Source organism: Phlebotomus papatasi, chromosome 2, assembly GCF_024763615.1.
Source record: "Phlebotomus papatasi isolate M1 chromosome 2, Ppap_2.1, whole genome shotgun sequence".
Taxonomy (NCBI): Eukaryota; Metazoa; Arthropoda; class Insecta; order Diptera; family Psychodidae; genus Phlebotomus; species Phlebotomus papatasi.
This window is the reverse complement of record NC_077223.1, coordinates 34,986,335-35,006,042: the sequence shown is the minus strand read 5'-3', so window position 1 is coordinate 35,006,042 and position 19,708 is coordinate 34,986,335. Positions and strand designations below refer to the sequence as shown.

General features: G+C 35.1%; 2 protein-coding genes across 2 annotated transcripts; both read right to left on the bottom strand.

Annotated features, from left to right (window-relative positions):
- Nucleotides 1-2,448: 2,448 nt before the first annotated feature.
- LOC129800929 (uncharacterized) lies at nucleotides 2,449-17,136 on the bottom strand. Its single transcript, XM_055845672.1, has 2 exons — nucleotides 15,493-17,136; nucleotides 2,449-2,544 (listed from the first exon to the last, which is right to left on the bottom strand). Exons 1-2 carry the CDS (start codon nucleotides 17,134-17,136, stop codon nucleotides 2,449-2,451), a joined length of 1,740 nt encoding a protein of 579 aa, XP_055701647.1.
- A 724-nt stretch (nucleotides 17,137-17,860) lies between these two features.
- On the bottom strand, nucleotides 17,861-19,165 carry LOC129800927 (uncharacterized). The gene has a single exon (XM_055845671.1). It carries the CDS (start codon nucleotides 19,163-19,165, stop codon nucleotides 17,861-17,863), a length of 1,305 nt encoding a protein of 434 aa, XP_055701646.1.
- Nucleotides 19,166-19,708: the final 543 nt, after the last annotated feature.

The following is a 19,708-nucleotide window of genomic DNA, read 5'->3' as shown; positions in this document are numbered from 1 at the left end:
TTTTAATAGTCGAAAGTACTCATCCAAAATAACAGAGTCTAATAAAAGTAAAATCATAAATTTGTTTTACAATGAAGATGAGTCGCATTTCTTTTGTATAAAAAATGTCAAAGGATTTTTTAATTATAAATACCAATGCGAATTTTGTGAAATATTGTACAACAATAAACACACATGTTCTATGGTTTGCAAATTTTGTCATAATAATCCTCCATGCAAGCCTACGAAATATTTGAAAGATTGTTCATCTTGTAACAGGCGATTCAGGGGTGATTCTTGCTTTCAAAATCATATTGATGGAGAGGTTTGCCAAACATTTAGAATCTGCCAAAACTGTTCGCATATTTTTGAAACGAATAAAACTCATGAATGTTATACACAGAAATGTGAAATTTGTTATAAGAAAGTACAAAATCCACATTTCTGTTTTATTCAGCAGTACAAGGCAAAGCCTCCCAAAAAATTTGGACTAATTTTTTACGACTTTGAATCCGAATTTGTTGATGCGGGGAATGGCTTTTCTAATCATAGAGCTAATCTTTGCGTAGCCAAAGAAGTTTGTTATCTCTGCTACAAAAACGCAGATTCTTCTACGGATTGCGAAAATTGTACTCAAGACTTTCAAATTTTTGAAAATTCTAATAATCAGTCATGCGTTTATAAATTTGTTGATTTCGCTCTACGTTTCCGTCCCTACCCAATTGCAGTAATTGCTCATAATGCAAAAAGTTATGATGCTCAATTTATTTGGGAAGAGCTCTGTAAAAGGGACGAGAAACTTTCCCCGATCATAACGGGATGCAAAATTTTAACAATTAAAATTCGCGATATAACGTTTCTAGACTCTCTCAGCTTTATTCCTTTCGCGCTATCTAAATTTTCCTCGAGCTTCGGTTTGCCATCTTGTGAAAAGGGTGAATATCCCTACAAGTTTAATACAGATGCAAACAAAAACTATGTAGGAAAATATCCGCCTATTGAAGCCTACGCCATCGATTCAATGTCAGGTGAAAGGTATCAAAGGTTTTTAGAATGGTACGATTCCCATAAGAATGACACGTTTAATAATCGTGAGGAGTTAATTCGGTATTGCACCCAGGATGTTAAAATCTTAACTCTAGGGTGCATTAACTTCATGTCCTCATTCCTTGAAACTACTGGAATAAATCCTTTTTTGCAAGCAGTTACTATTGCTGATGCTGTAATGAAGGTGTATAGGAAGAATTATTTGCTTCCAAATACACTTGCTATTACACCTAAAAACAATTACAGCTCAACATTTATGAATCTGCAAAGCAAAATTGGATTAAAATGGCTTGTCTTTTTAAAGATGACGACAAACTGTGATATTAAATACGAAGTTAGACTTAAAAACTCACGAATTATTGCAGATGGTTATGATGAGGCCTCAAATACTGTTTACAGTTTTGAGGGTTGTTATTACCACGGTCACACATGCATTTTTAATAGGGATTACGTCTGTTCCAGAGACCCTCAAGACACCATTCATAATCGTTACGAAAAAACATTGAATCGATGGCGTAGAATTGAAAGTCTTGGATACAATTTAGTTACCGTATGGGAATGTGAATTTCGAAAGACTTTAAAGAACGACCCCGAGCTTGCACAAGCAATTGAGAATCACCCAGATGTCTTAGACGGAGGGTTTGATCCTCGGAGTGCCGTGTACGGTGGTCGGACAGAAGTATTTAGACTTCATTACAAATGTCGCCCAGGTGATCGCATTTATTATTATGACTTTACGTCATTGTATCCCTGGGCGAACAAGTATTCTAAATATTTTGTAGGCCACCCCACAATTTTAAAATCTTTCGTGATTCCAGAGGAAATTTTAATGTATGACGGCATCGCGAAAGTTGAAATTTTGCCGCCACGAGAATTGTATATTCCGTGTTTGCCTTACAAGTGCAACAGCCGATTAATATTTCCTCTCTGCAGAATTTGTGCCGAAATGACAAACACGGATCGTTGTACTCATTCTGACAGTGAAAGAACTCTCACAGGTACGTGGTCCCTCGAAGAAATTCGACTAGCCGTGCAACACGGATACAAAATTATTAAATCCTTTGTGCTTTGGTCGTATGAAACCGCTGAGTATAATCGCGACACTGGCGAGAAGGGTTTATTTGCAGGCTATGTTGACAATTTTTTAAAACTCAAGCAGGAAGCCAGCGGGTGGCCTAATGAAGTCGAATCCGATGCCTCAAAGGAAAATTACGTCCGTGAATATTTCGAAAAGGAAGGAATACAGCTTGACAAAGATAACATATCTGTTAATAAAGGTATGCGATCTTTGTCAAAAATCGTTCTCAATAGTCTTTGGGGTCGATTTATTATGCGAGAAGATCACACGAAAACCACGGTGTGTAATACAAATGAAGAATTGAATAGTCTACTTTCTTCAGAAGACATCGATATTACAGATTTTTACGTGGCTGGACCACGCCAGATTTTTATTTCCTGGAAATATTCTTCTGGTGCTGATCCTCCACCATCAAAATATGTTAATCTCGGTGTTGGTATCTGCACAACGACAAATGCTCGCATAAAGTTGTATTCCGTTCTTTCCAAATTAGGCCGTAACCTTTTCTATTGCGATACGGATTCAGTTATTTATTTAGTACCTGCTGGCGAAGAGAATCCTCTTGAGTGCGGAAAATTTCTCGGCGAACTGACGGACGAGATCGCTGATTATGGTGAGGGTTCCTTCATTGAAGAATATGTTAGCTGCGGTCCGAAAGCTTATGGTTTAAAAATTTATTGCCCGACAACAAATACGTATTCATATAAAGTCGTTTTCAAAGGAATCACTATGAATCGCCATATCGAGAAAGAAATTAATTTTGAAGGTTTGAAGTCAATTGTGTTTGGTGAAAATGATGAAATTAATGTAGAATATCAGGATAAAATTTTTCGGAAAAAACATTTTCAATTATCATCAGGGACATACCAGAAAAAGGCACAATTTACTTTTAATAAACGACGATGTGTCGATTATTTTGATTCATTACCATTCGGTTTTTAATGTTTTTTTTCTTTTCAAAATTCTAAATATTCAATTTAAAGAGACTTTTTTTTATCAAAAGCAGCTGTATCTTAGTTTATATTTAGTTGATAATTAGGTTATTATTTATGACATTTGTAATTATAATTTAATATGGTGTAAATTTGTAGATATAAGAAAAATAAAAAAATATATAGCATATAATTTAAAAGATAGTAGTATTTTTCTCACTTGACGTTTGTCCTCTCAATCTCCATTTTTTTTTTCGCTTGGATAGTCGATCATAGCAACATTTCTGGAGTATTATGTTCTTCAAGTACAAAGAAATATTTTATGGAGTGTTTTAGAGGAAAATAGAATAACAGGTAAGTACTATATAACAGGTGAGTGTGGAATATGAAAAAAAGGCACATCAGATCGAAATGTTAAGAGAAATGCTGCATATTTAGTGGAAAATGTAACCCCTAAAACACCATTTGTTATTTTTTGTAATGTCAATTGGCTTATTAATGATTTTTAACTAATTTTGTGCACTTGAATTTTACTCTTTACAGAAAATAATTTAAAAAAAATAGCTGTGATTGCAAACATGCATTCTATACCTCAGATCGCCATACATTTAATCAGACGTACCACGTATATTTGATTTTATAGATTATGGGCCAACGTAATACATCCTTATAAAATAGTTAGTTGCTAAAAATGATCGAATAATTTTCAAAAATTCATTTTATTTTGAGATAACAATACGAGAAAAACTTGAGGATCGCGGATGTACCCCCCTTTATGAAAGAAAAATAGCCCATAACAGTTCATTGCCTTGTCTATTCAGCATAAAAATGCAATCAGCATAAAAATGCAAGTGTCCATATGATAGTATTCTCTTACTCCTCCTTCACCTGAAAGAACTAAATGAATCATCGTAGAGCGCAAGAACATTTCACTCGCTCTTTTTTCCATTTTGAATTTCTCTCATCAATCCACACGCGGAAAGGATTCACATTACACATTGCACAATATTGTGAAAAACAATATTTTTTTTATATAAGAATAGTTAAATGAATAAGAATAAATAAAATAATTAGCAAAAATTGAAAATATGAATTTAAGTGAGCATGGGGAGAAGGGTATTTCAAATAAAATTATTAATAAAAAAAGAAACCGGCAGTGGATTCGAATATTAGGCTAAAATCATCCATGAAAAACTGAAAGTGGAAATGTGGGGTCAGCAAAATCACCCTCGAAGACGTGGTGGCATCATGGGTGTTGTCATCATCACTTCTGAGCCCACAGATCAGATTGCTGTGGTGAACATTATGAGCGAGACATTTCTGACCGTACGCGATACCTCTGAAAAATCTGACTGTGCGCGATACTCCTGAAAAATCTAAAATGTTCCATGAAAAACTGGAAGAAGGAGGAGGGGAGTGAATCAGCAAAAATGATCCTCGGAGACGTGATGACATCATTGATATTGTCGTGGTCATCAATGTTGAGTACACTGGTCAGATTGCAATGCTCTATATCATGCGCGAGACATTTCTGACCGTACGCGATACCTCTGAAAAATCTGACTGTGCGCGATACCTCTGAAAAATCTGACTCTGCGCGATACCTCTGAAAAATCTAAAATGTTCCATGAAAAAACTGGATGAAGGGGTGGGGGGGGGGGAGGGGAGTGAATCAGCAAAAAATCATCCTCGGAGACGTGGTGACATCATTGATATTGTCGTGGTCATCACTGTTGAGTACACTGGTCAGATTGCAATGCTCTATATTATGCGCGAGACATTTCTGCCCGTGCGCGATGGTTTTCTGACCGTGCGCGATACCTCTGAAAAATCTGACCGTGCGCGATACTGACTACTTATACAATTTCAACAACAATATTCTAACGTGGTCACAAATGTTTATGTTTTAAAAAATGTATTCTCAAAATAAATTAACTTTTAATAAATCCCAAAAATTGTTTCAACAAAAATTCTAAGAGATTTCTTTCGGTTTTGAAAGTTGATTTGAAAATTAACTTTTCTAATGAACGACATTTGTAATCTTTATATTTAGCTTCAATTTTTGCACAATACGAAGATCTGAATTATATATAAGAAAATATTAGGGTAGACAAAGTGGCGACAGATGGAAGGAGGTTTCTCCATTTTCAAAAAAGTGAAAATCAAAGAGAATCATTAATAAGTCACCAATCATTGCGATTTATTTCGACAAACAATTCCCTTTCAACATTTCCTCGCGGCGGCCTTTAGCGCCAATCTACAGAAATCCTTCGGGGGTGGAATTTCAATTAGTTCAGAAAGCATCAGGTTAAAGGGAGTATGGGCAAAAGCGAAGAACAGAAGGTCAAATAATAAAATGTGTGATAAATTATTCTCCGGTGCAAAAAGTCCTGCCTTTTTGCCTATTTTCGCTTCCACCCTCTAATTTGCACCTATTGGGCCAGGAATGAAAAGGCATTTTTTCAAAAGGTCATAGGGGGTATGGATGAACTTAAATAGGGTCAGGTAGGGAGAAAATTTAAAAAAAAAGTTTCATTTCACTGCCGCGGATAATATTACATCCATTTCTTAATGAGCGCTTTATTGAAATGTATATTCGTGTAAGACAAAAAACAGTGATCCTTGGCTTAGAAAATTGCTTCAAATGTCCTTGTAAGAGGGATTTCAAAGAACATTCCTTCAGCATTCTATTGATGAAGAATTTTCGTTTAATTAAAGAAAAAGTCAACAAAAAAATTCCTATACTTTCAATTAATTTCAATTCAATATCATTTTGTGTATCATTAAACCTTCAATAGAACGTTATACATAAATTTAAATACCTCTTGACATTTTGGAGAGAGATTGAAAAGCTAGTGATTAGCCTTGATCAAGTTATAGTTAAGTGAGATTCACACAATTTCTGTAATATTTTTGTATTCTTCAGTATTTATTATTATTGTTAATCGTATTGGTATTGAATTAATCTGAGTTTTTCAACTTAAAAAGACTTTAATCTGTAACAATTTGACTAAGTTTAACCTGATTGAATACATGAAATTATTTTTTGAGTGTACGAGAGAAGTTATTATATAATGTGTCTCTTCTGTAATAGAACGATTTGATTGGCTTAACAGGGCTAGGGTTAGTGTTAGGGTTAGGGTTATCAATACTAACAATATAAATATATATAGAGAGAGAGAAATACAAGAATTGTATTTAAATACTGTATACAAAAAAAGGAATAAATTTCGTAAATACTTTTATATTTTCTGATTCAATAAAAAACAAAATTAATTTACTGTTCAAACACGAAGTATTTGAAATAACTCTGCTTTTGTAATGAATTATTTAACAAAAAAAATCCTTTCCGATTATTTATGTTTGTTTTCAGTGGTTGAGCTCAAAGATATAATTTAAATGGAAAAAAAATCCATCCAAATATCCATTCACAAACTCTTCTCGGTTTTTTCTCCTGCATTTAAACACACAATCATCCTTTTTTTTAATACTACATCAAACATGAGCCTTCGTATTTAGTGTCATATATTTAATGCAAAAATTACGATAGAGTACACAAAATGTCCTCTCTGTTTTCAATTTAAACCCTATTTTATAGTAATTAATATCCCTCACATTGGGGTGTGGAAATTGAATAATTCAATAGCCCTGTGCAAAAAAAGTGCGTATAGGCGCGCGTTAAAGGTTCACAAATTAAAATTCTAAAAGTGAATATGTGCATAAAACTGCGACAGGGTACAAATTTTCGTGGGAATAAATTTTCCTGCGAATGAAATTTGTCAATTGAACCCCCACAGACTTTTTCGCTATACTACTGCATGCCCCATGTTTCTCTAATTAAAAATACATTTTAAATGGGTTGGTACTGCAATTTTCGAATAGTACACCATTTCTATAATTAAATGAAAATATTGTTCTTTTGCTGCCGGCAAATATATGACATCGCCTTCATGGGTAAAAGCCTCAAAATGATTTACTTTTATGTCGCCTTGGATGTGTGACTTGCAGCAATTAAGGCCAATTAAGAGAATTTTCCGGAAAATTGCACAACTATAGAAGTTAAATTTGCCTCAAAATGAAGCAGGGAAAGGATTTGTTTGACTGATTTACATTTCGCGAAGGGAACTGGGGCGAAGCTTAAAGAGGAATACCTTCGGTTATATTGTCATTTAAGCTCTTCAATGCGGACTTCCTTTGGTTCTGAAAGATATTTGTAAATAATTAAAAGAATCATGAAATGATTCGAAATTCAAATCAAATTGCTCCGTTCTTAATTAGGGTGGACTGGCTACTGTCTTATCCCTAACCTCTTTTCTGTCACTTTGACTAAAAATTTATTTTCCATAAGTAATTGAGAAATTATTGATTTCGCAAAAGAAAGTGGTAATCTCTATTAGTTAGATGCACCTTGTCATTAATTCGCAATTCACTTTTACAAAAAGAATTCCAAATATAACAGGGGACATTCATTTAATTTACGTGAATTTTATGTTTTCCAGAACTTTCTATTAATTAAAATACAGGAATTCTGTAAGAATTTTTAAAAGGTCTGATGGTGGAGAATAAGCAGTGAGTCTGATGTCTGAATTATCCAGAAAGATTGCATAAACTGAATCGTCACCATCTGTGAACTTGTACGTTCCAGATAACTTAACATTTTTCAATATTTTCTGATAATTAATATTATAATAATGTATTTATTTATTTCACTAAAACTTTATAAACTTGAAAATAATTCTGAACTATTCTCAACTATTTTTAAACATTTAAAAAATAAATTGAGGTAAATACTAAAGAATAATGATATAATAAATCAATTGATATAGATTTAATTTAATTATTTTAATCTGTCGATCTCATTAGACGTGAAAATAATTATGTCCGTTTTAACTTGTTTGATAAGATACATTTGCCTTAAGGAAGAGTGGGGTAGTTTAACGAAAGGCCTGTTTCAATTTTTGCATATTTTTTCTTATCTTTAAAAATAAAGGATAATATATTTATATTACTAAAGCAGTGGCTAAGCCCTATGTTCACAAAAATTATTAATTTCGCAACGCTTCGTGTTTCAGTTCTAGAATTAATTTTACAAAATTGCATTGAAATTAAACTTTTTAAGATTACTTATTTTCGGTAATTTCTAAACTACTACCGTTATCTATCGAATTCACTTTTACATACTTCTAATTATTTACTAGTAGTTTGAGAATACTGAGATGCTTCTTACAATTTTCCCTTAATTTTTAAAGGTATGAGAGGGGCAGTTTTATGTAGGCTCATGGGAACATTTCTTGTAGCCAATAATTTTCTATTTTAATGAAAAATAACTGCAAATGTTCAATGAAAAGGTTTTCCTAACTGTTTTAGTCAATTAAATTCGTAATTTCTAGAATATATTTCCAAAAAGATCATATAAAACAAATTTTTAAAAAGAAATAAAAACAATTTTTTATTGCTTTATGAATGGTTTTATTATTTTAATATTTCCTGCCAAATTTTCCTTAATTTTGATAGTATTATGAAAATTCATCTTTATAAGATATTATTAAAAAGGCTGTTATACTAAAGACACGAGATAGAGCTATCCGTGAATGATCTTTTTGCATATTTTTTGGGTGTATACCGGTTCAATGACGATTAAATTTATTCACAAATCGAAAAATAATTTTGAAGTAGAAAATTGATTAGGAAGTACAATACTTACGCCCTAATAAAATGGGTTAATCGAGAAAAATAAATCAATTACAATTACTTGACAAATTAAAAAAAAATTGATAATAAATTCAATTGATCAGAAAAGTCATGATCTTTCCAAAAAATCCAAATTTAGTCATTCGTTTAAAATATGAGCTCCTCAAAGTGATTGACCATTGACCTATAATATGGTGAATTTTCCGGTCATAGGTATGTTAGACGAAATGTTCATCTGGACTACCTCTAAAACCTTTAAACATGGACATAAATCAGGGAAAAAACTGGAGCCAATTTTGAGAAAAACAAAAAAAAATTGATTTTGGAGGGGTTAGAGGGAATATAGGGGAAAGGAAAAGGAAAGACCACCCGAGATAATGTTTATTTATGGGGGAGGGGTCATCGAAGACCGGTAGTCGATATCTATTACCGCTTTACTTCTAGCTCGGGAATAAATTTAAGGTCAAGTAAAAAAAATTAATCAAAAAACGGTACTTAACCGATGAAGACCGATGCAGCGGGGTTCAGAATTTCAATACCTTTCCAAAAGAAAAGTTCTTACGCATTATAGTGATTTTTCAATGTTTTAAATATAAAGTTATCTGACTAAAATAAATTTATTTTTTTACTAAAAGATATGTTATTCTACTTTGTATATTTTATTTAAAAAATTTGAAAAAGGTAAAAATGTGAATTTTAGAGGCAAAATGAGTTTCAACAAATTTTTATATTTTGCCACCTAGCGCCTAAACTAAAAGAGATAATAAAGAATGGATGGTTTTTTCGACTTTGTTGAATCATAAATTATCCTAGAAAACATTTTCTTACAACTTTTTATCGTATATTAAAGAAAACACTGTTAGAGGGTTAAATAAAATTGAGTTTTATTGTGAAATAATTTAGGTGCACAAGCAGATTGAGTAGTTAAATTACATTATTTAACTTTATTTATTTTTATTTAAATTTATTTTATTTAAAAATAGGTGAAAAATCACAATTTCAAAGGTGCCCCACTGCCCCCTATATACTAAGTTTTATTTCGGTTCACCACTTTTTATTTAAAAAAAAAAACAACTTCAAAATCCAGTTTGCAATTTAGGGGTGAAACTGTCCCACCTTCTCCTATACCTCATTGGGAAATGGAATCAATAAAAATATTTAGGCAAACATTTCTTCCATACACGACCGTATATAATTTCTTTTAAATATTTTCTGAAGTTTAAAAGTTATTAAATTTCATGGAGTATAATTTTCATTTGGTTGGCTAAAATTTTAGTTCATTCTAAATAATGTTTAAAATTTCAACAGATAACCTATTGAAATTTTTATTTATTTATTTTTCTAATTTAATATAGAAAGGAATTTAGTATATTTTATTCAGTTTTATTATGCTTTATTTGATTATTTTAGGCAGTTCTCATAAAGTGTATGGCTCTGAATCTAGAATTCAGCAGAATTGAGATAATTATATAAAAATTTCTCGTGTTTAATTGCTCTAGAAAATCAATTATTGCGCTGTCTCTGAATCAGTCGATGGAATTGTCAACGTTGAAGCTAATTCAATTATGGTAATTGCTTTAGACATATGATTATGTTTTGGTATCGATTTGGGTTAAATTTCAGAATCTAACCCAAGGACAAAAAAATTGTATTTTCTAATGAAGACTGCTAAAGTTTCCCCATCGCAACAAATTCACGAATCTGATTTTCATGATATTGAGCTAATTCTCGTCGGTTTATTTATGACCTTTCGACACGGACAAGTCAGTGGAAGAGCAGAAGGAATCAATCCCATTTAGCGACATCGAGCAATCAGGCCAAGTTTATGAGGGTGAAATAGAAGACTTGGGAAATCCAGTAGAATATTGCGTGATTCCATGTTGAGCTGATGGATCTGTGAGAGATCTCTCAGGAATTTCAACTTGGGAGTGTTAGCTGCCAAGTCATTGTTGCCTGAGTATTATTGATATTTTGAAAATCAAATAAACACTTTTCAATAAATCATTCATATCAATATCACAAGTGAAGCCATAAATCAAGGTGGAGTGAGTGGGACAAGGAAAAGAAATTACAGAGTCATCATTATCTATTTTGGATGTTTATCTTTCTTGTAACAACTAATAATATTTCTTCCTCAAATCACCATTTTTGTTTGCCTGAGTACTGTGCAAATGTATGTCTATGACTTTTTTTCCTCGGGGGATGGGGGAAAAGCATGAGAAAAAGCCCCATTGAATGTGTATTAAAATAGTTTGGATAGGTTGAAATATTGCACATTAAATAAAGTGCACATGAGGCACATAAATAAACTACTGACTACTAAAAATTCAGTTTGTGTGTGTATGTTATGTTTATTGTTTTGTGTTTGATGGGGAGCATTGGGGAGGTTGGAATTCCAAAATAATTGATTTCGCGCACGAACTCCAAATATCGACCTAACATATAAAATACACAAAACTGGAGAGACAAAAACCACCTGCATGTGGATAGCTAATGGTGAAATATCACAAAATTTGTGACATTCTCTGCCCCACACAGTCCTCAGCTACCCCAAAGCAGCCCCCCTTCCACCCCCAAAAAAGTTATATGTGCGCTTGTGAGTGTGGTAAATTTTGGGGTTGGTAGAGCTTTCGACTAACGAAACATTGAGCTTTGTTCATTTTGTGTGCTTCTCATCTGAAAGGTAAACATGCACACACCTTACTTTTCGTCCTATATTTTCTACCATGAAATTCTGACATAACCTTTGCACATTTTCTCACGAAATGCTTACTTAAAATGTATGGCCTTTTACCTTAACAATCTATACATAAGGAGCAACTTAACGATTTTGGACCAGAAAGTTTTTCAATACAAATTAATAAAAAAAAACACTGAGACATAATTTATTTTAAAAATTGTTTACTTCCGTTGAAACCGTTATATACATTGAGATCAGTGTAAATTTATCATAATTTTTTTTATTACGGCTATATTTTAGCCCTCGTCACCTAAAATATTCATATTATAAATCGCTTTGAGAATATAAAATTTCCTGTAATGACCAGCGCACAATAACTCTTGTTTGTAAACATGTTTTCAAAATTTCCCATGAGAATGAGCGAGATGACTAGATCTAGATCTCACTCACTCTCATTGAAATGTCAAAAACATGTTTACTAAACAAAAGTTATTATGTGTTGGGCATAAAAGTCAGTTCTTCTATTATAAGATTACAACGGTCATAATTTGAAAGTTGTGGGTCTCCTCCCTTATCTAGAACGGTATACCGTAACATGGTGTTCGTGGTGAGAGACAGTCAGGCTTGGTTTGATCGAAGAATGGGGAGCATTAAGATACGGGTTTTTGAACTACGGCTTGATTACTCCAAGGCACAGGATACGTACATAGAAGTTAAACGGTAAGAAGTAAAGATAGAAAGAAGAAGTAAAATATCTGTCTTATAGAACTAAAACTCTCAGTGACAAGTATTTTAATGCATTTTTACACGTTTAAGGACGATTGGGTCACTGAGGACCCAGAAACGAAATTATTCCTACGGTCATCTAAAGTTAAGTCTTTTCCTAAGATGTTTACAAATGATCTTTTCTGACCCTAAATTTCAGACCCTCTCGTCCTTAAAAAGCTAAAAGACCTATACTGTAAACTTTGTGTTTATATTCCTTTACAAACTCTTAAGTCTTAATCTCTTTAATAACATGCCACTTAAGTTTTAGTAGTCACAGAAACAAAACAACTAACGCAATAAGTAGATTATAAGGATTTTGGTTCTATAGGAAAAAGTGGGCACTTCTGAATTGGGGCGTCTTTGACATTAGGCTTTGCCCTCTTGTTTTTAAATAAAAATTAAACCTTATCACAATGTAATTTTGGTTTTGGTAATTTAGATTTAATAATAATAATAATAATGTTGGCACAACATTCCATGAAGAAACTAGACCTTCTCGCAAGGGGATTTCTAGACATGCATTATTATTTTTTCTTATATGGGATGAGGTTGTCAGTCCCATGCCCCGTAGAATCAAGTGCAATGAAGCTCACTGAATACAATCCGAATACCTTTAACGCCAGAAAAATTCCTGGTGACCTAAAGGGGATTCGAACCCGGGACACTTGCATCATAGAGTGAGTACTCTACCACTTGACCCACTGAGTGCTCATTTTAGATTTAGTATAGCTAAATTATATCGTGTTATAAGGTCCAGTTTCATTTATAAATAGGAGAAGAAAGCTCTACTATAAAGCTACTTCTAATACAAAGTTGCCCTTTTAGAATTACTTACTTAGAGAATTGTGCACGACAATATGTAGAATGAAATGCTTTTTCGATGAGGTCTTTAACGCTTTAGGGGCGAAGTGCTTTTAATTGATCGGAAATTAATAATAAAAATGAAACCGATAAAAAAACAATTAAAAGTATAAACTGAAACTTTGGAAATTCCAACAAATAGGGATTATGTGTTTTTTACCTGTATGGACGATTTGAAAGTATATGTTAGCTCCTAAATATTTAAGAAGTTTTTTTTTGTAAATTTCAATGAATGATAATGTCCGTCCTTGTGAAAAATGTTGTGTAGAGGTTTTCTAGTTTTTTGTATCAAGAGTTGTTTGTTTCAACAAAAAAAATAGACATAAAATAAAATAATAAAGTCCTTTCATTAATTCAATTTTAAACATAAATAAGTGCCTATAATAATAGCAAATGAGCTGGAGACTTGCGAAAATATGCTATAGATTTATACAACCTTCTATTTTTCGATTTATCAGGAAAGGGGTGGCTAAGTGTCCCAGGCTTTGCAAAGTGCTCGAACTCGTGACTTAGATGCTATCTCTTAAAAGTGATTTCGCGTCGTTTGCCGTTTATCGATTCTCAACGGATTTTAATCTGTTATAAATCGCTTGAAAGATCCCACAAAATAATTTTAAGAGTAGGGTTGAAGAACCACCTCTTCGACAGGAAACCCCTAATGACACTTTTGTCAAAATGTTGAGATTTACTTAATGCATTCAATAAAATCTAAGAAATATAACGTTTTTTCATTAATCTGCGTTTTTCAATAAGGTTAAGTGTTCGAATTTCGTATTCCAAATGGTACAGAGTAGGGTGTCAATAAATACTGACTCGTATTCTTAAAGTGTCAATAGGTGTTTCTTTCACTCTAATAAAATTGATTTTCGGACAGAAATTGCTTATTAGTTCATAACTGGTTCATTAACGGATCGCAACTGATTTGAATGAACTTATAAATCACTCAAAACATTTCCCAAAATAACTTAGAAATAATATATAATATATAAATTGAATTACGGATAAAATATTATTAGCAAAGGAAAAAATAAGATCTTATAAACCATTTTTATATTTTACTTACCAAAATTGCTGCCTCCAACACAACTACCTTTTAGATCATTAAAATTTCATGATACCAAAATTCGCGTTACTTTCTTTCTCAAAAGATTTGCATAAGTCTATATTCTACTTTTTCGGACTCCAAATTGAACTGAACTCAATTTAATTTAGTTGAAATAATTAAAAATCATTCATAACCTAATCATCCTGAAAGGGTTAAGTTTAAAAATTTGAAAGAAGAATTTTTCAATTAAAGAGAATAAACCAATAATTCCAGAGAGACTTACAGCAAAAACAATAAGAGCAGCACATAGTCAGAGATTGATGAAGATAAAATTTGGCAGCTAGAAGTCTTCAGAAGTGTTGAGAAATGACTTTGTGATTCATCTGCCAATATTTGAAGGTGTTTTTTTAGGCACCACTTGGTGCTACTCTCAAATGAAAAATTCTCCAATTTATCACATGGGTTAGTTCGTCATATCTCCAAATACTTCATAAAATATTCCACCTCGGTGAAAATGGTTCTGAAGGGAAGAGTTTAAAATAGTAATATTGAGTGTACAATTCTATTTCCATTTTTTCCCACCTCTGTAGCGCTCTATTAATGGCTTCTAATTGATATTGATCATCGAGCATCTGTCGAAATAAACTAAAAGTACACCCAATCGAAGCACAATGAGTGGAATAGAAGTAATTAAATGAGGTACTTTTGGTCTCTATCTGACTCTGGGATCTTCTTAACTCTCCACCAGCAACTGTGGGGATCTCTGCCGGCGACATGTACAAATTCAGCGGTCGAGATGGCCCCCCGAAGCCCCCGTCACAAATTATATTTTCTGTAATTCGATTTTCAAAGAGACAACGTGGAAACATGAAGGGGGATGTGCAGCTGAAAAGAGAAGTAGAAAATGAGAGATAAGCAAAGAGTTTATTATTTGTGTGGGTTACATTGAATTTTTTTCATTCACCGTACCATCGGGTATCCCTGTGACTGTTTGTTATTTGAAAGGTTACAGAACTGTATAGAAAATAGCGATGCAATTGTTCCCTTAATAAATAAGTTTTTGACAAGTCAAATTAAATTTTACGAGTTAAACATTAGGGGGAAGTGGGGCACCTTTGAATGTGGGGCAGCTTCGAAATTGGGATTTTTCTCCTATGTTTAAATGGAACTGAGCTTCGAGCCGGATAAAAGATAAAAAAGCCTAAAGTTATACAATCATGTAAATTTAAATTTCAAATTCTTAACATCACTCCCCCTTTTTGAAGTTTACGTTTAGAATAATAAATTTTAGATCTTTTTTGTTTAACTTAAGAAAATGCAAAGACGCAATTTAATTTATTTCATTATCACGAACTGGTAATTTTATTAATTTTGTAATGGGTCTTGAAAATGATTTGCCCTTGACTTTTACCTGTGCCACTCTCACCCTATTATCCTTGCCAGGAAAAACTTTCTCCACTAGACCCATTGGCCAATCCAAATTAGGTGCAATGTCTGATTTAACCAAAACAACGTCTCCTGGTTCGATATTGGGAGAGTCTCGGTTCCAGCAATGTCTCTGTTGCAACGTATGAAGATAGTCTCTCTTCCATCGGGTCATGAAATCGTGTTGCAGCTTGGTACATAATTCCCATCTATGCAAACGATCCGTCCTCTCTAGATCTTGTTGAACAACTGGTAGCTGTGTGAGAGCTCCCCCTGTAAGGAAGTCTCCAGGTGTCAAACTGGTTGGGTCTTGTGGGTCATCTGTGAGAGCAACTAGGGGTCTGCTGTTCAATACTGCTTCGATCTGGATGATCACAGTGTTCAGCTCCTCGTAAGTCAAAGACACATTTCCAACAATTCGTGAGAGATGATATTTGAAGGATTTAACGGCAGCCTCCCACAAGCCACCTTGATGTGGGGCACCCGGAGTGTTGAAGTGCCACTGAACGTGTAGCTTTGATGCGAAGTCTGACAGCTCTTGTTGAGACTGACGATTCCTGAGCAACCTTCGTAACTCCTTCTCTCCCCCGACAAGGTTAGTGCCATTGTCGCTATAGATATGTGCTGGTAGACCCCGTCTTGCGACAAATCGTTTGAATGCAGCAATAAAGGCGTGCGTTGTTAACGAAGTAATGAGTTCGAGATGAACGGCCTTGACTGTCATGCAGACAAAGACTGCCACATATGACTTTTCTTGCACACCACCTCTGGGGGCCCTTTTGATCATAATATGGCCCGTAAAATCGATCCCCGTATAACGGAATGGGCGAGTAAAAGATACTCTCGAAGGTGGAAGGTCACCCATCAACTGCTGAGATTTTGGAGGCTTTAATCGTATGCATTTCACGCAAGAATGAATAATGCGCTTCACAGTGTTTCTCCCGTTCAAAGGCCAATATCTTCTTCTCAGCGACGCTAGCGTGAGCTGTGGCCCAGCATGTAGAAGCCGTTGATGTTCACGTAGCGCGAGTAAATCCGAAAGTTTTCCTTTTGGCAAAATTATGGGATGTCGAAGATCAAAATCCTCTGAAGACAGGCTTAATCGTCCACCAACTCGTAAGATTCCTTGAGGATCCATAAAGGGACGCAGTTTTCGCATAGAGCTAGGCAACGAATTCAGGCGGTTAGCCTTGACCAAATCACGAACATTTTTCAAGTGCCTTTTCTGATCCCACTTTAATATGCGAACTTCCGCTTCTTCTAACTCTGTGACCTGCAAATTCTCAGGAAAAATCATAACAGAATTTCGGGTTCGGCGTATTCTCATGCTCTTGAAAATGGCAACTGCTCGAAAAATCCATGCGAGAACTCTACTGATCCTCAAAAATGAACCATGGTGTTCCAACAGACGATCGTAAACAATCATGTCTGGATCCACTGTAGTTGATAATCCCATACCCGCCAAAGTCTCCGAACAACACAGGTTGGGTTTTCCCGGACAAAATTCTTGAGGCCAATTTTCTTCCGTCTTCAGCAACCACTCAGGTCCACCACAACTTATTAGAGGCAAGTGCCTTGACTCTGCTACCACGTGAAAGGACATCTGCGGGATTATGCGACGTAGGCACATGTCGCCATTGGGATGCTGTTGACAAACTCAGAATTTTGGATACCCGATGCCGTACAAATACCTCTCTTGGACGATTTGGCGAATGTATTTGATGCAGGATAACCATTGCATCAGTCCAAAATAAAGGGACGCAGTTTTCGCATAGGGCTAGGCATCGAATTCAGGCGGTTAGCCTTGACCAAATCACGAACATTTTTCAAGTGCCTTTTCTGATCCCACTTTAATATGCGAACTTCCGCTTCTTCTAACTCTGTGACCTGCAAATTCTCAGGAAAAATCATAACAGAATTTCGGGTTCGGCGTATTCTCATGCTCTTGAAAATGGAAACTGCTCGAAAAATCCATGCGAGAACTCTACTGATCCTCAAAAATGAACCATGGTGTTCCAACAGACGATCGTAAACAATCATGTCTGGATCCACTGTAGTTGATAATCCCATACCCGCCAAAGTCTCCGAACAACACAGGTTGGGTTTTCCCGGACAAAATTCTTGAGGCCAATTTTCTTCCGTCTTCAGCAACCACTCAGGTCCACCACAACTTATTAGAGGCAAGTGCCTTGACTCTGCTACCACGTGAAAGGACATCTGCGGGATTATGCGACGTAGGCACATGTCGCCATTGGGATGCTGTTGACAAACTCAGAATTTTGGATACCCGATGCCGTACAAATACCTCTCTTGGACGATTTGGCGAATGTATTTGATGCAGGATAACCATTGCATCAGTCCAAAATAAAGGGACGCAGTTTTCGCATAGGGCTAGGCATCGAATTCAGGCGGTTAGCCTTGACCAAATCACGAACATTTTTCAAGTGCCTTTTCTGATCCCACTTTAATATGCGAACTTCCGCTTCTTCTAACTCTGTGACCTGCAAATTCTCAGGAAAAATCATAACAGAATTTCGGGTTCGGCGTATTCTCATGCTCTTGAAAATGGAAACTGCTCGAAAAATCCATGCGAGAACTCTACTGATCCTCAAAAATGAACCATGGTGTTCCAACAGACGATCGTAAACAATCATGTCTGGATCCACTGTAGTTGATAATCCCATACCCGCCAAAGTCTCCGAACAACACAGGTTGGGTTTTCCCGGACAAAATTCTTGAGGCCAATTTTCTTCCGTCTTCAGCAACCACTCAGGTCCACTCCACCACAACTTATTAGAGGCAAGTGCCTTGACTCTGCTACCACGTGAAAGGACATCTGCGGGATTATGCGACGTAGGCACATGTCGCCATTGGGATGCTGTTGACAAACTCAGAATTTTGGATACCCGATGCCGTACAAATACCTCTCTTGGACGATTTGGCGAATGTATTTGATGCAGGATAACCATTGCATCAGTCCAAAAGAAACATCTTTCTATTCCCAATGATTTTGAGACAGCGTTCATTACTTGCGTGGCTAATTCTGCTCCACTGAGTTCTGCCTTTGGTATCGTCAATGTAATTTTTGTAGGAGTCGCACCCTTCTTTGTTGGGATTGGCATGAGCCTGGACTTCGAAACCAATAAACTTGACGACCGAGAGGCATGAGTATCTTCGCAGACCAAATAAATTGAGACTCCATAAGCGGTTTTCGAAGCATCGCAAAATGCGTGGAGCTCACGATGACTTGGATTACTGATTGTGGATATCCATCTTGTGATTTGGATTTGTTCAATATCTGCTAAGTCCTCAACAAACATTTGCCACCTTTTTTCCAACACATTAGGGATTGGAGTGTCCCAATCAGCCTCAGTCTCCCATACGTCTTGCAGAATGATTTTTGCTATTGTGACAATCGGTCCGATTAGTCCACACGGATCAAAGATTCTTGCAATCGTTGAAAGAATATAGCGTTTCGTAGGATTTTCTCCGCTTGGTTGGTTGGTCACTCGAAAATGGAAAGCGTCTGTCTTTGGATTCCATAGGATACCCAAAGTTTTGGCTTCTTCATCTAAGACGAGTTCAGTGGAATTTGGAGTAATATCATCTTCTGGCTGTAGAACTTCTAACCTGTTAGTTCTGAATTTGGATAGCTTCATCCCTGCACCACCTAGAACATTTTCTAATTGATTTTTAGCATCTATGGCTTCGCCTATGGTTGGGGCAGAGAACAGGCAGTCATCCACATAGAAATTTTGAGTCAGGATTGAACAAGCCAAAGGAAATTCCGTTTTATTATCTGTGGCAATTTGATAACTGTTTCAAGTCTTTTTTTGGGTTGAAGACCCAAAAACTTCTTGCATTTATACAATCTATGTGGATGCGTTTGCTTTGAAACATTTGGTTTCAAACCTGTAGATCATCTTCACTCTCTCATTGAATACCGCAATCGGTACTTCCGTATAAAAAATACAGTTTGACCAGTCTTTGGCAAAAATTCCATGTGAGTAGACAAGTGATCCACGAGGTGAAGAATAAAATTATAATTTCTGTGAAAATAAAAGTGTTTTTAATTCCGGAAATTGTCCAGTGAAATCCTTGGAGATAGTTGCAGCAGCAGAGGAAAGAAACTTTGATCCTACTCGATCGGATTGTAATAGTTTCTGTGTTTTTAATAGGTGAGAGACTATCTGCAGAAGTAG

What these genes read in the sequence shown, in the direction of transcription:
- LOC129800929 (XM_055845672.1), bottom strand. Translation starts at nt 17,136, where the DNA reads ATGTGCCTACGTCGCATAATCCCGCAGATGTCCTTTCACGTGGTAGCA. An exon ending in ATAGGGTGAGAGTGGCACAG is followed by an intron (nt 2,545 to 15,492) that starts GTAAAAGTCAAG and finishes GTCGTTGTGCAG; the next exon opens with ATACCAACACCGAGATTAAC.
- LOC129800927 (XM_055845671.1), bottom strand. Translation starts at nt 19,165, where the DNA reads ATGAAGCTATCCAAATTCAGAACTAACAGGTTAGAAGTTCTACAGCCA.